Here is a 17,065-nt window from a genome sequence, read left to right as displayed (position 1 = left end):
TAGATTTGCACACATTTGTTTATTATTAATACAAGCGTCGATTTAGCGTTTGCCCGATGTGTTTCTTTTTCGACTTTTTCTTTGTTGTTATTTCTGACAGAAATATCTATGTTAGATCTGTACACGTATAAAACAAGCAAACGAGGCTGGCGTTTGAAATCCAGCAGGTCTCGTAGTCCTGGAGGATGGCGGACTAAAACTCACTCGACATGAATGTTCATGGAGGATCTCGTTAGAAAAGGTGTATACGCCTACTGAGGCAGTGACCTCACGTCCTGAGGCAGCGCAGAGATCGGCTGCTGCCAGTAAAGGAATCCGCTCCTGGTAAACAGCGGCTTATAGCAAGTGCAGCAACATGAAGCTTCTTGGATTCCTCTTCATCATCCAACTGACAAGTAAGCTGAGTAATTTGCTTTATTTCATTCGGCTCATACAGATTAAGATAATTCGGCTATTTGGAAAAGGGAAATACATCCAGTTCTAACTGACGGCAGGCGGGCGGGTTAAACAAAACTGCAACTTTATCAACAGTTATCTTTGCATCGATTCACGCCTTTAATGCAATTGGAGAATTCATTCGAGTTAGCGATCCGTTTTTAATAAAAAGAAACCTCTCGGCTGATTTCCCCGAACCTTTGTTGCGAAGCAAAACCTGAAATAGGAACAATTGGAGGCTCTGCGGGGAATAGAGGGAAAATGGGATTAATTGGATAGTCCTTTCAGAGAGTCGAATTGGCCTTCTGCTATTTTCTATCATTTAATTGCACTCGCCGAAAAATTCGTTGATAAATTATTTGGGTACGGCTTTTTCAACACTGACCCTTTGAACAGAGCAACTGTAAAAGACAGTCCGTTTACATCAACTATGTAGCAATTGATATGAAAATGCTTCAGGTTCAGAGCCCCTACATCTCCCGTTGATCAGGCATGGACCCGATGGCCTCCTCCTGTGCCTTAAGTGACTATATGATGGGCTAACTGTTCTCGTCCAGAAATCGCACATGAGGACACGCTGATATTACTTGTCTTTGCTTTACAGCCACCGCTCTCCAGGAATGGAGAACAATGGTCAAGAATGGGGCAACCATTACCATAAACTGCTCACTGTTGGCAGACGAGGGAGTATATTGGTTCCTGCAGGGAGAAAATGCGAAGCCGAAATTCTTGCTGTATGTGTCTGGTTTGGGTAAATCAAAACCTGTAAATAGCAACAAACACAGTGCTGAAAAATCATCTAAGAAAGTCACCCTGAGGGTCTACAATTTCGCTAAGGAAGACTCGGGGAAGTACTACTGTCTCATGATAAAGAGCATGGTCATGCAGTTTGGGAGAACCCATGAGTACTACCTGGAAGGTCAGTAAAGGGGGGTCCAGGGGGTGGGGGGGGGGGGGGGGGGGTGGGGGTGGGATGTCATTGCTGAATAAAACCAGGGTTACTTTTAATTTATTAAATTGATATTTCATGCACTCATTGGATATTTTGGATGAGTTTCTATGTTTTAATATTTTAACTCGACCTATATTTATTTTTCACTATATATCACATTGTTAAATTTATGTCTTTCTCCGCCCCCCACCCCCCTAAATTTTACATATTGAATAAATGCAGAAATTAAAACCACACCGAAGCCGACGACCACCACGCCGAAAACGACATTAAGCACACCGGAGAACGCAGAAACGACCCCATACCACTCAACTGAAAAAGGTACAAAACAAGGCTTATTCAATCAGGATCTCCGGGCCGTGGAAACTAATGTTAAATCACCTCCAGAGGCAAGATTCGTGTAACAGTTACCATGGTTCAGACATTGCAAGATTGTTGTTAGGTCTCAAGCCACCCGAGATGTCATTTTGAAGATTCTTATGTCGATTGTTGGAACCCTAGAAGTTAAAGGAGGGGGCCATTTGGGCCATCATCGTTCCTTCCCAGAACAGTCCAACATTAATTCCACTGCCTCAGTCCCCACATCTCCCTGTATCTTCTGTTTCGCTTTTTAAAAATTCATTTATCTTTAAAATATGCAACGATCGACGTCTCTGTGTCATTCTCAATAATGCCCGAAGAAAGACATTTCACCCAGCCCCCGTTTCACTCTGTGATATTTTTTTAAAAATCATTCACGGGATGTGGGCTTCGCTGGCTGGGCCAGCATTTATTGCCCATTCCTAATAGCCCTTGAGAAGGTGGTGGTGAGCTGCCTTCTTGATTCGCTTGGCCTTCTACACCGACTTCTCAACTAAAGGAACTTGCCTTCTTTCCCGTCATCCCGTCAAACATGTATACTTCATTGACGCCATTCAATCTCCTTTAACCTTCTTTCTCCTAGTATCTCAAATCCCTCTTCCCAACTCTAGCTGCCTTCATCCCGCACCCCCTCTGTGGCTTTAGACGCACCGTCTAGTGGAAATGTTCACCAATCCAATCACCCTGTTGCTATTTGGAAGGTCATTCTTAACCCCACGTTAGCATCAATATTAAAGGGAATATTGGTCTGTATTTCGCTGGTGGCAGTGGTGTAGACAGATGGGTTTACCATGTCACCCAGTGTGGGTGGGCATGGAGTGAAGAAGGCTTGGACTATTAGCCTGCCTTTATATGTTTATTGCGGATTGCATTTATTTAGTTAAAACTTGTGTAAGCTTCTTGTATAAGAAGTTTTATCCACGTCTGAGTTTAAGTTAAGGGGTTTAAGTTTAAGTTAAGTTTAAGTTAAAGGGATTTCCCCAAAACAGCCGCATATCATTTTAAGTTTGGGCTTTGCTAGCGAGGTCCTGCGCACAAGAAGTGACAGCCTACGGCGACCTGCCAAAATAGCCTTGGTCGCTAAACTTCGTCGCTAACGCTGCGCTCAAAGTAGACCTTAGCGGAACTTCAAACCTTTCTTCCCGGACGGGGCCAGGAGGGCTAATTCCAACCGAGTGAGGCGATGGAAATTCAGTAAAAGATTCCCCCTTCTCAGTATGTCCGCGTATCTCGGCTACTGGTCTTTCGGAAACAGCCCCCGTCCCCCCGGCAAGTTTCAGCAGAGAAGGGAGATGGTTTCCAAATAATAAAACACAACAGCGTCCGAATATTACATAACATTAAGCTGCACCTGGGAGAAGTGAGCATTGCCATCCACTAACACAAATGGACCAAAGTTTTAGGTCTCAGGTGAATGTCTTTCCGCTGATCTGACAGTAACCCGCTCTGAAGAAGAGTCATACAGACTCGAAACGTTAACTCTGTTTCTCTCTCCACAGGTGCTGTCAGACCTGCTGAGTTTTTCCAACATTTTCTGTTTTCATTTCAGATTTCCAGCACCCGCAGTATTTTGCTTTTAATTCAACCCCAAACTGGTCGAAAACCTTAACCAACCCTGTCTGACATAAGCACTCAGCTAAAGGTTTAATCGGAGCGATTTTAAATATAGAAGTCCAGTTGAAAGAACACAGTTAGGTAATTGGTGGGGAGGGGGTTATAAAGTTTCCACATGGTGTAGGAGACTATTACAAAGGCCCCTCTGCTATACGATCAACAGCTGTTGCTTTACCAGGATAAGAGTAATTCTCTGCCCTCAGACGGTTGTGAAGGCTCAGTCGTTCAAAACTGGGGATTGATAGATTTCTACATATTAAAAGCACCAAGGGCTACGGGATGGTGCAGGAACATGGTGCTGAAGTAGATCAGCCATGATCTCATTGAATAGCGGAGCGGGCTCAAAGGGCTGAATGGCCTATTCCTGCTCCTGTCTCTTATGTTCTTAAAGCAGGAGATCTTCCTGCTGGATTTGCTGCTTTCGGTTGAATTAACATCTGGAGTTACAACACTGATCCCAAGATTTTTACTCATTGCCAAAATCTATGTATGGCATATATTCTGCTTCTAACTTGCTATTTTATAGGGTTTCAAACGGTGTATATTTGGGCAAGTTCTCTGCACTGTAGATTTTATCATTTTCAATGTTAAATATTAAAGGTGGACAATTCTCTCCCAAATAGTATTCTATTTATTGAAATACTTTTTTTTTCACTCAACAAAGAAAAGTTGAATTAGGCTCGTGTAAATTTTCGACACATTTGCCTTGACATTCACATTACAAATTATTTGTTGTTTTTACATAAATTTCCTGTGTTTTTTTTTACTTTAGTGATCAACAAAGATGAAATGTCCTGCCACATAATCATCTTGGCTCCTTTGGCTGGTGCAGCCTTTCTGCTGCTGCTCGCACTGATTATCGTCTCCACCGTTTTTTGCAGAAGTATGTTGCTTCACATTATTCTTTTTTTTAAATTTAATTCGGAAACTTAAAATTCAGCATGCTGAATCAGTCTGGTTGCATAGGCACACAACCTGATCTGCTTCTGTTTTCCAGGGCCCCGCAGGAGACGCTGTAAGCATCAATTTGGAAAGAGGTCGGTATCACATTTGATTCGGTAAAAAAAAAAGGGCATTCAGATTTGAAAGGGGACAGAGAGACTTTCATTGAGGTAGCAGCTTGTCACATCTCTCAGAAATCTCTCAAAGTGCATCACTTTGACGCTTTGTTGTTGAATAGACAAAGGGGTTGTAGGGAAATGGCTGTGTAAAATGGCTGCATAACATATTCCATCCATGTGGTGTTGCCAAAGCATAGACTGGAATTCTTCATTTAGCTCATCTTACCTAAAATTGAATTGAAAGTCAAGAGTCATTGCCTGGGAAGGAATATGTAATTCTTCAAACTGATAAGTTTAGGTGAAGGGCCAAATCTAATGGTGCAGGACCTCATCAAGGTTCGGAAAGGATAAGGAGGGAAGAGGCAGATCATTCATACAATCAGAGCACAGAAAGAGGCCATTCAGCACTACCGCCCTGCATCAGCTCTTTTGGAGACCAATCCAGTTAATCCCATTCCCTTGTTCTTTCTGCATAGCCCTACATTTTCTTTCTCCTTCACATATTTATCCAATCCCCTTTAGAATGCTACTATTGAATCTGTATCCATCAGGTAGTGCATTCTAAATCCTAACCATTTGTTGCGTAAGAACTTTTTTACTTGTGTCATCTCAGTTTCTTTTTGTACCAATCACCTTATATGTATGCCCTCTGGTTATCAACTCTTTAGGATTGGAATCAGTTTCTCTTTATTTACTGTCTCTAAACACCCTATGATTTTAAAAACTCTATAAAATCCCCTCTGAATCTTCTCTGTTTCAAGGGGAACAATCCTAGTCAATCCACATAACTGCAGTACCTCATCCCTGGAACCATTCTAGTGAACTTCTTCTGCACCCTTGCCAAAGCCTTCACTTCCTTCCTAAAGTACCCAGAACTGGACACAGTACTGCAGCTCAAGCTAAACTCTTGTTTTATATCGGTTTTGCACAAATTTCTAGCTTTTCTACTCTTTGCCTGAATTTATAAAGTCTAGGATCCCATTTGTTTTTATTGTTAACCTGTCCTGCAATCTTCAGAAATTTATGCACAAGTTCTCTAAGATCTCTCTTTTCATGTACCCCCTTTTAAAATTGTTCCATCTAGCTTGCAATGTCTCTCCTCATTCTTCCTAACAAAATATTTCACTTTATACTTTTCTACATCTGCCATGTGTCTGCCCATTCCACCAGGCTGTATAATGTACTCTTGAAGCCTATTACCATCTTCCTCATTGATTACTACACTTCCAAAGGTTCAAGTCACTATAAATTTTGAAATTGTGCCCTGTACCCTCTAGTCCAAGTCATCAATGTATATCAGAAACAGCACTTTCCCTTGGGGATTCCACAGTATACTTCTCACGTCTGAGAAACAGCCATTCACCAGAGCTCTCTGCTTTCTGCCCCTTAGTCAGTTTTATATCCATGTTGCTACTGCTTTTTTCATTCCATGGGATTTAACTTTGCAGAAAAGCCTAACATGTGGCACTTTCAGCAAGATAAATATACAGGAATGGGGAAAGCATGCACAGCCCACTTGATTGGCACCCCGGCCACCACATTCACTCCCTCCACCATCAGTGCAATGTAGCAGCAGTGTGTACCATCTATGAGATTCACTGCAGCAACTCTGATGTTTCTTCAACCATGCCTTTTGACCACTACTGGGTAGAAAGTCAAGGACAGCAGGGACATTGGAATGCCACCACCTGCAAATTCCCCTCCAAGTCCCATATCATCTTGACTTGGAAATTGATCAACTTCCTTCATCAGCACTGAGTCAAAATCTTGGACATCCATTCCTAAAGCACTTTGGGTGTACTTTCACCATGTGGATAGCAGAAACTCAAGAAGGCAGCTCATAGCCACCTTCTCAAAAGCAATTGGGGATGGGCAATAAATCCTTGTCTGGCCATGATGTCAAAATCCCACGAATGAATAAATAAATTACAAATTAACATTACTACAGAGCTATGGACAGAAAATGTCTGATAAGAGATGATTGGCTTGAAATGTTAACTCTCTTCCTCTCTCCACATATATATCTGCATGCTGATAATTTTCATATTTCTTGTTTTTGTCTCACTTGGTTTACAGTTATGGGAGCTCCTGTGTACCACATTGATTTAAAAAGGAATCTTAAAAGAATAGTTTCAAATGCCCCGTAAAAAATAAAATCCAACTTTCTACTAGTGCAATGTGAAGTAGCACATTTTAGTACAAAGAACAATACCTGTGAGACTTTTAACAGAGCGGAGAAAGAAAGAGATCTTCAAATGTTGAGATGGCAAATTGACTTGCTAGATTTTATATAAAAGGGCATTGCATATAAAAACAAGGAAATGATAAGACATTGATTAGGCTATAGTTTGGAGCCTCTGCAGCTTTGGGCATCCCATTATAGGAAGAATAGCAAAAGCACTAAGAGGTTATAATGATGATTCATTAGAATGGTACTTGTAACGGAAGGCTACATTTATGATGTAAGATTTAAATTTACATCTTTTTAACTGGATTTGACAAGGTTTAGGGAGAATCTAATAGAAATTTTTATTACTGTAAATATCTTAAAGGAATTAAAAATGAAAAATTGCTTTCAGTTGTTCTTTCAATGAGCAGGCATCTAGCAAAGGAAGAAGCTAGAACCAGTCTGTCTTCAACATAGGCTTCTTCACAAGACCCACTATAACATAAGTACGTTTTGGATTTCCAGCATCCGCAGTTTTTTGTTTTTATAACATAAGTACAGTTTACTTTTTCCTTCCACACAGTTTCCCCTCTACACAGGTGGAAACTGGTCCTTATACATGTGCCTCAACCTTTCCCCAATTTCCTCTATGCTTTTAGTCACAACTAGAGCATCTGCCGCAGCATTTATAACATTAACATCAGTGGCTAGTGAATTGGCAACCTAGGATTGGCAACTCAGGATTATCATGACCAAAGAGAAAAACTAAAGAAAATGTTTTCATACATCTGATCATTAGAATGGGAAATGCTTTGCCAATGCTGATGGTCAGGCAGAGTCAAAAACAATAATTCAAAAGGCAGTTGGATATGTATTCTGGAAGGAAAAATATAAAAGGATACGTATGGAGAAAGGGCAGGGAAGTGACACTAATGCAGATAGATCCAACTGAAGAGGATAGCATAGTCTGAACCCTGCAACAAGGTAATTGTTCCTTCCTAACTTTAGATTTATTTTAAGATCACAAGAATGCGCAGGAAAAAAACATTTGGTTAGTCAGTCATTCCACAAATCACATCCAACCTAGTCCATTTAATCCTTGGACGGAACATGATACATTCTGCTGTCTATTCCAAAGAAAATCAAACAAATTTTCATCTATTCTTACAACTCCATTGCTCCATTCTTGCCAACTACTTTCCACATACAACATTGGAATCCTTCCCTCAATCCATCCCTTAGGGTACACAATGGTATTTCATTTTCTCAGGCTATGATGCCATTTTTAGCCATATACTTTTTCTGCTTTTTTGAAGAAGTGTTCAATATTTTATGGTCTCTCTTTTAAAAAGGTTGATCACAGAATATCAATTATATGGCTGAACTTAATCTTGGCGTTTCTGTTAATATCAGTAAACTAATCAAACTCTTTCTAATGATATCAGTAGAAATGCACAAATAAAGCACAATAATATTGCTTATTCCTAAATATTCATAATTTTATATATTAAATTCAGTTTTTTGTATGAAATCATATTTGGACCTGTCTATCCATAATGTGTTCCAGATTATTATTCTTGCTAACAATTGATGAATGCTTCGTATGACAACACGGTAAAGGTCAAAGATAGCCAGGTGCACAATTATAGCCACGAAATTTTTCACTCTGTTCACTCACGCAAATACCTAATCCTTTGAACATCACTTAGTTCATAGTATTTTATTTGGAAGGAAACACTTTCTAATAATCATTGAAGTCTATCAAGTTTTGAGTTTCTGCTTTCTTTGATATACAAAAACGTGGAGGAAATGCATCTCCCTTCAAGGAGGGGGAGATTGTGGATTCAGCCGTATCTAGTTGAGAATTGAGTTAAAGGTTATAAGGATAAGTATAGATTAAAACAATCAAATAATCCATGGGTATATTGCTGCGGTCAAGAGCAGAGAATGAGGTTCCTAAATAAGATGGTAGATTATGACTGCATTAGGGAGATGTTAGAGTGGATAAATGTTCTGGAATTTTTTGCCTGATTATCTTTGGGGATCAGGTTATATTTGTCCAAAATGTTCCTTCAGGCAGTCAAATTAATCAGAAGGTGTTCATAACAGATAGTTTATACAAATATAGGCTTGATAGGCCAATTGGGCTTTGTTTGTTCCATACATTTGCCATTGCTAAACTGCTGTAGGAATTATTTTAGCAGTGCATTAGAGAATAGCCTTGGCACAGGCCAGAAGATATGTGGCCCATTAACAAAGAAAATATAATGCAGGATAAATATTATTTTTGCTAATAGATTTGCAAAAAATACCAAGTGAAGACCAGAACAATGCTTTTCTAATTTACATTTAGATTATTCCTTTATTTGAGGTCACATTTTGAAAAACTGAAACCATAATTCAGGCCACACCCAAATTTACTCAATAGTATGAATACTGTTTAATATTTGTTCTATTTAAACATAAATCATACTTATTAGTGCACCAGCCATTAATTTTTAACATATACTAACCAATTTGAGCACAGTTGTGGGGCAGGTATTATAGGATTCATATAAATGGTGATCAGTTTAGTTTTAAATGTATTTTCCAATTGTTTTGTATTAAGTAAACAGATATAAGTCACTTCAGAAATATTCATTTAACTAAAATTCAACCCTGGAATGTGAAAAATATCTTAAATGCACAGTAAATATTTAGCAATTATGCTTTATGTAAAGCAATTTGTTCCTATTTAAGTATTTCAGGGATAGACCTGTACCAATAAGTCATCCAGTTTTCAGAAAGCCACTTACTAAGTTGTGGCATAAGTATTTAAAATACATGAAATAAGTCAGCCCCCAAAATTCATCTGACAACTTTTCTTTAGTATGCCTGTCTTACTATGAATTGCAGTTGTTTTGCAATTTAGCTGATGTCTTTTGTAGGCAGGTGACATATTAATGCCCAAAGTCAGTTACAAAATTATAATATATTCAAGATAAAGAATTGTTTCTTCATGCATCAACATAATTCTTTATTCATTATTTATTTAGACCAATGGCTGAAGAGTTTAGAAGACCATCAAACAGATACCATTAACGAGTAAGTACTCTACCTCAACGAAGGAAAGAACCATGCCAATGGATATCGTGCAAGAATGTTCTTAGTGTTGCATAGATGAGCTACAGGTGCAGCAATATATGTTAGGTTTTGCAATTACTTAGTAATGAGTCTTACAAAGCAGAACATCCCAATAACAACCTTAATTTGTATAGTGCCTTTAATGTCATAAAATATCCAAGGTTCTTCACTGGGTGATAATTAAATGATTAGGTGATAACATGTTCAGCCAAACAGATAGATTTTGAGGATGTGTATTGAAGTAGCAAGGCAAATAGATTTAGAGAGGAAATTCCTAAAATGGGACCTAGACAACTGCCACCAAGTAGCAATGCTGGGGAGGGTGATGTACAGGAGCCCAAAGTCAGAATGTAGCAGGATGCAAAATAGTTGTAGGGCTGGAAGAGATTACAAAAGTTCTGCAGGGAATTTTTAAATGAAGACAACAATTTTGAATTTAGTGCATTGGAAGATACAGAGTCAATGGAGGTCAACAAAGACATAGTTGATGGATGAGTGGGACTTAGACAATTTGTGCCTAGCAGAGTGTTAGACAAGTTGGATTTTAGTATGGGAAGGAGCCCAGGATACTAGAAAGGAGTGTGTTTGTGAAGTCTACTCTTCAAGTAATAAAAACAGACATAAATATTTCAAAGACAAACACCTGGAGATATGGTGGAAATGGATAAATTTATAATGATAGAAGTGTGCTCTTTTAGTGGTGGATGGGAAGAAGCTCCACTGAGGTTCAAGCAGGACAGTAAGGTTTCACATTGTTTATTTCAACTTAAGAAAATAGTCAGGTAGGTTGTTGAAGTCAGGAGCTTTTGGTAAAATCTAAGAAGCTTCCTGATGTTAACTACTCCAAATGATCTAAGGGACTGTTCTTACCTCTTATTATCTGTTTCCTTCTTTCTAACAAGCTTTGAATTCAATTTGCTATCCCCCCTAGCTTCATACCCTTTAATCTTTTCAAGGTTTCTCCTGTGTGCCTCCTTATTAGAGGCTTTCTGAAAGTCCATGTACACCATATCCACTGTGTTTCCCCAAATCACCATATCTGTCACCTCCTATCAGGTTTAACAAATATGATCTTCCTTTCTGAAATCTGTGTTGGCTGCTTGTGTTTTCTAGATAGTTAGTCATTTCGTAACCTTTAATTAAAGATTTGAAAATTTTCCCAACCACAGATGCTAACCTAACTGTTCCCGAATTAACTGCTAGACTGTGCTCCTTTTTGATACTTGCAGTTGGCCTCAGTGCTTGGAGCCAGCAATGAGGAAAAGAAATCAAACAAGGCAATGGCTCCTGATTTCTATTAGCTGACCTCTGCTGGAACTGGCACACAGGTTGATGTCAGAAGGGGGGAAGACCAGACTCAACTGTGGTTGCCTCTCTGACTATATAAGTTCACAAATGAAGAATAGCTCCAGGATAAAATACGCTGGGATTCCTCATACCTGTGGAACTGTAGCCCAGCAGAAATCAGTACTTTCAAGGGAGGAAGTGAGAAAATTCCAATGAGAAATTTTTTGATTAAAGGTTGTGGAGCTTCAACACTTAATTATCAAAATCTCTAAAATGGAGCAAGAGGGGAGGTGCCCATAAACTTACACTGGGGACCAAGTTTAATCTAACCTGTCTGTTGAGAAGTGGCAGGAGTGGGTACAACTTTAGTTTTCAAACCTGCACAATTTTGCTCGGTTGCAGTTACTATTTCAGGGATGGCTCTTCTTGCACTTGGTTAGCCTGTGCTATAGTTTCCATCAATGCTACTGGTGATACTTTGCTAATAACCTTCAAAATGCCAGCTCATTATTCATTAGGGGATTTTAAGAGATTTTTCTTTGTTTTTAGATTGGCTTTTGACAATTTTGACTGCTTTGACTATTATCAAAGAAAAGTGTGGTTTCTAGAATGTAACTGATAGCTGTAGAATAGCAGTAAATTTAGTTTAGTGAAGTTTGAATGTAAGTAACTATATTCTTGCATCTTACATGTCTGAACAGCTCAGATGAACACACAATTGTTACAGCTCAGTGGGTTATAGCTTTGCTGTTTCCTTGACATTTTGAAATAGAATATGTGAGTAAATGGGACATGATATGTACTAAGTGTAGCATGCTTAGGAGGAACAGGTGACTTTGGACCTATGGTTTCCAAAGCTCTCCACCACTGGCGATTTCCTCATGTCATGTCTGGGTCTTGTTGTAGACTAATTGATAGAGATTGATGAATTGGCATCCAACAATCCCAACGTCATTGTATTATGCAACTGCCAGGACAGTAGGAGGCAAACTGTATGGACCTTGGTCCTTTATAGTCCAGTCATTTTTTTTATTATTCATTCATGGGATATGAATGTCACTGATGAGACTAGTATTTATTGCCCACTCCTTATCACCTTCTTAAATGCTGCAGTCCACGTGATGTAGGTACACCCACAGTGCTGTTAGGGAGGGAGTTCCAGGATTTTGACAGAGACAGTGAAGGAATGACAATACAGTTCCAAGTCATGATGTTATGTGTCTTGGAGGGGAACTGCACATGGTGATGGCACCTTGCATCTGCTGCCTTGTTCTTCTAGGTGGTAGAGGTCTCAGATTAGGAAGGTGTTGTTGAAGAAGCCTTAGCAAGTTGCTGCAATGCATCTTGTATATGGCACATATTGCTGCCATTGTCTGCTAGTGGCGAAGTGAATGTTTTAAGATGGTAGATAGGGTGCTGACCAAGCAGGCTATTTTGTCCTGGATGGTGTCAAGCTTCTTGAGTGTTGTTGGAGCTGCACTCATCCAGGCCAGTGGAGAGTATTCCATCACACTCCTGGCTTGTGCTCTGTAGAGTGTGGACAGGCTTTGGGGAGTTACTTGTCACAGAATTCCCTGATTCTCTCTGATTTGCCCTCGTCACCATGATAGTTATATAGCTCATCCAGTTAAGTTTCTGGTTAATTATAACATGAAGAATGTTGTCTATGCGGGGTTGTGTGATGGTAATGCCATTGAACATCAAGGGAAGATGGTTAGATTCTCTTGTGTTGGAGATTGTCAGTGCCTGGCGCATGTGTGCTCTGAATATTATTTGTTACTTATGAACCTGAGCCTAAAAGTTGTCCATGTCTTGTTACATGTAGCAGGGCTTGCCTCAATATCTGAGGAATGGCACTGTGCAATCATCAATAAACAACACCATTTCTGACCTTATGATGAAGGGAGGGTAATTGATGAAGCAGTTAAAGATGGTTGAGCCTAGGGCCTGAGGAACCCCTGTAGCTATGTCCAGGGACTGAGATGATAAGCCTCCAACGACCACAATCATCTACCTGTGTGCTAGGTATGATTCCAACCAGTGGAGAGGTTTCTCCCAATTCCCATTGACTATAATTTTGCTAGGGCTTCTTGACGCCACACTCAGTCAAATGCTGCCTTAATGTCAAGGGTTGTCACTCTTATTTCAGCTCTGCAATTCAGTTCTTTTGTCCATGTTTGGACCAAAACTGTAATGAGGTCCTAGCAGAATCCAACCCATTGATAAGCAGATTGTTGCTGTGTAAGTGCCATTTGACAGCACAATCAATGATACTTTCCATCACTTTGTTGATGATTTGGAGCGGACAGAAGGGGCAGTAGTCGGCTGATTTGGATTTGACCTGCTTTTTGTAGACAGGAAAGAGCTGGGCAATTTCCCATATTCCACAGTGTTATAGCTGTACTGGAACAATTTGGCTAGTGGTGCGGTGAGTTCTGTAGCACAGGTCTTCAGTACTACCTCTAGGATGTTATCAGGGCTCATTGCCTTTGTTGTATCACAGCCTTCAGTCATTTCTTGGTGGCATCTGTAGTGAATTGAATTGGCTGAAGACTGGCATCTGTGATATTGGGGACCTCAGGAGGAGACCAAAGTGGATCATCCACTTGGCACTTCTGGATGAAGGTGTTTGCAAATGCTTCAGCCTTGTCTTTTGCACTGATGTGCTGGGCTTCCCCATCATTGAGGATGGGGTTACTTGTGGAGTCCCCTCCCCCAATTAATTGTTTAATTGTCCACCACCATTCACGACTCAATGTGGCAGGACTGAAGAGGTTTGATGTGATCTGTTGATTGTGGAATTGCTTAGGTCTGTCTGTAACATGCTGTTTCAGCTATTTAACATGCTTATAGTTCTGTGCTGTAGCTTCACCAGGTTGGTACATAATTTTTAAGTATGCCTGGTGCTGGTCCTGGCATGCCTCCTACTGTCCTCATTGAACCAGAGTAGGTCCTCTGGCTTAATGGTAATGATAGAGTGAGGGACATGCCAGGTCATGAGGTTACCAATTACGGCTGAATACAATTCTGCAGCTGCTGATGACTTACAAAGTCCCATAAGACCATAAGAGCAGAAGTAGGCCATTCGGACCATCGAGTCTGCTTCAACATTCAATGAGATCGTGGCTGATCTGATAATCTTTAACTCCACTTTCCTGCCTTTTCCCCATAATCATTGATTCCCTTACTGATTAAAAATCTTCCTTGAATATATTTAACGACCCAGCCTCTACAGCCCTCTGTGGTAAAGAATTCCACAGATTAACTACCCTCTGAGAGAAGAAATTCCTCCTCATCTCTGTCTTAAATGGGTGACCCCTTACTTTGAGATTATTCCCTCTGGTCCTAGGCTCTCCCACAAGGGGAAACAACCTCTCAGCATCTATCCTGTCAAGCCCCCTAAGAATCTTATATGTTTCAATAAGGTCACCTCTCATTCTTCTAAACTCCAATGAGTACAGGCCCATGGAGGCTTGGTTTTGAGCTGCTAGATCTGTTTGAAATCTATGCCATTTAGCACAGTGGTAGTGCCACACATGATGGAGGTTGCCCTCAATTTGAAGACAGGATTTGGTCTCCCCAAGAACTGAGTGTGGTCACTCTTACCAATGCACTTATGTACGCATCTGCAATTGGTGGATTGCTGAGAATGAGGTGAAGTAGGATTTTCCCTCTTGTTGGTTCTCTCACCACCTACCACAGGCCTAGACTGGCAGATAGGTCCTTCAGGACTCTGATAGCTCAGTCAGTAATGGTGCTACTGAGCCACTCCTGATGATGGACATTGAAGTCCCTATCAAGAGTGCATGTGATGCCCTTGCTGCCCTCAGCACTTCTTGCAAGAGGAGTACTGATTCATCAGCTGAAGGAGGGCAGTGGGTGGTAATAAACGGGTTTCCTTGCCTTTGTTTGACCTGACGCCACGGAGCCAATGTTGAGGGCTTGGGGACAACTCCCTCCCAACTGTATACCACTGTGCCAACACCTGTCTGCCCTGCTGGGGGGACAGGACACACCCAGGATGGTGATGGAGGAGTCTAGGACATGGGCTGTTATGTATGGTTTAGTGTGTATGGCTATATCAGGCTGTTGGTCGCCTAGTCTGTGAAACAACTCTCCCAATTTTGGCACTAGTTCCCCAGACGCTAATGAAGAGGACTTTGCAGAGTTGACAGGGCTGGATGTGCCATTGTCATTTCAAATGCCTAGGTTGATGACAGGCAGTCTGTTCGGTTTTATATTTCTTTGACTTTTTCATAGTTGTTTGATACATAGTGGCTGGCTAGGCCATTTCAGAAGGTAGTTCGGAGTCACATGTAGGCCAGGCTAGGTAAGGATGGCAGATTTCCACCCCTGAAGGACATTAATGAACGAGACGGGTTGCTATGACAATCCATTACCTAGACTAGCTTTTTATTCCAGCTTCATTAATTAATTGAATTTAAATTCCCTGGAATAAAAACAGAAAATGCTGGAAAAACTCAGCAGGTCTGGCAGCATCTTATGGAGAGAGAAACAGAGTTAAAAACAAAAAAAAAAAACTGCGGATGCTGGAAATCCAAAACAAAAACAGAATTACCTGGAAAAACTCAGCAGGTCTGGCAGCATCGGCGGAGAAGAAAAGAGTTGACGTTTCGAGTCCTCATGACCCTTCAGCAGAATTAACAGAGTTAACGTTTCCAGCCCAATTTGACTCTTCGTTCGGAGTTGAGTCTTTCAACGTTTTATTTTTGTTTTTATTTCTGACTTCCAGCCTACGCAGTAATTTGCTTTTAAATTCCCCGGAAATTAGTTCAGGCATCTGGGTTACTCATCCAGTAAGATTACAGCCTGTAATCTCTGTCCTCCCAGGTCCCTTTGAAGAGGGACGATCTGTGTAACTGTAACGTTCTTTTCCACTTGACTCTGAATGGTAAAATAAATCGCTCTCAGAATTAGCGTACAGCTCTGCTATCATCGTCCTAGAGATTAGGATTCACCTGAAAGAATTAGGGTTAGGATCTGGCGCACTGTATTGTGGCCCGGGTGCAGGTTTCTTTGCTCACCTATGTTGTTTCAAGAATATATTGACAAGATCTTGACATCTTCCCCACTGCAGGTTAGTGTCTGAAAACATGTGCGATTCAACTGGATTCTCGAATCACCTCTGGGAACTATATGAGACCATCCGACTGACCTCCTACCCTTCAAGCGGTCTTCACCTTTTGCACAATGCCTTTGGGTTGTCATAACATTGTTCCAGCTGAAACCTGTGTTTCGCGAATATGTTGAAACGGGATTCGTGACAGATACAAAAGTGGATTTGTCTCACCCCCTCGCCAACGCTCCCCTCCCCTCCCACCGGGCAGTTCTGTGTCCGACCAAGAATTCAGCTCTTGATTGGACCCACAAGCACTGGGTTACCGAAGGCCGGCCCGTTTCAAACACTGGGACGTGCGGTCTCCGCTTTGACACTCTGGAGTGCCAGTCACTTCAATCAGCCCTGGGGGGCGAGGGGGAGCTGGAGTCCACAGATCCTGACCTTCGAGTATTCACTGCTCCGGTCACTGTGACCGGGAGAATTGCAGGATGCTGATCTCCACTTCAGCAAATGGGCCGAGCAATCGTTCTCCTCATTTTACCCTTTAGAGGGTAGGAGGTATGGTTACATAGGGGAAAGGGGGGGAGGGGGTATAGCTTTACTGTACTTGGGGGGTGGGTTAGGGGGTTGCTTAAATTCCGTCTTAAACTCCTTTCTGGCCGGGGAGTGATTGCAGCCTCCTAAATGGTACAGGAACTAATCCCGAGAAGGGTGTTAAGATTGGGATATCCGACCCCGTGCATATGGCTCATGCCTCAGTTCATTGCCAAACTGTGACCATCTCCACCAAGGTGTTGCTGGATTTAACTATGGGCTGAGGAAGGACGTTTGCAAGGAAGAGGAATTCAATCCGGGAGTTAGGATTTGTTTGTAAATATGTGTATTTTATTTTAAAAATTACTGTATATCCTACTGGAATTTCCACATTCTGTCAGGGTTAATGAATCATTTGATAACCTTTTTTAGATGACTTTGTTTAACCGGTT

At 41.0% G+C, this 17,065-nt stretch overlaps 1 protein-coding gene across 1 annotated transcript; it reads left to right on the top strand.

The window, feature by feature from the left end:
- Positions 1-318: 318 nt before the first annotated feature.
- Positions 319-16,590, top strand: cd8b (cd8 beta). Its single transcript, XM_041199928.1, has 7 exons — positions 319-395; positions 1,040-1,354; positions 1,610-1,708; positions 4,134-4,244; positions 4,359-4,398; positions 9,625-9,673; positions 16,098-16,590. Exons 1-6 carry the CDS (start codon positions 356-358, stop codon positions 9,668-9,670), a joined length of 651 nt encoding a protein of 216 aa, XP_041055862.1. The 5' UTR covers positions 319-355; the 3' UTR covers positions 9,671-9,673; positions 16,098-16,590.
- Positions 16,591-17,065: the final 475 nt, after the last annotated feature.

Source organism: Carcharodon carcharias, chromosome 1, assembly GCF_017639515.1.
Source record: "Carcharodon carcharias isolate sCarCar2 chromosome 1, sCarCar2.pri, whole genome shotgun sequence".
NCBI classification, from domain to species: Eukaryota; Metazoa; Chordata; class Chondrichthyes; order Lamniformes; family Lamnidae; genus Carcharodon; species Carcharodon carcharias.
This window is presented reverse-complemented; position numbering and strand designations above follow the sequence as displayed.

Bases quoted from the DNA above. Each gene is read 5' to 3' on its own strand.
- cd8b (XM_041199928.1), top strand. From the start codon at position 356: ATGAAGCTTCTTGGATTCCTCTTCATCATCCAACTGACAA. The intron at 1,355-1,609 runs GTCAGTAAAGGG...GAATAAATGCAG, and splicing joins CCATGAGTACTACCTGGAAG to AAATTAAAACCACACCGAAG. The intron at 1,709-4,133 runs GTACAAAACAAG...TTTTTACTTTAG, and splicing joins ATACCACTCAACTGAAAAAG to TGATCAACAAAGATGAAATG.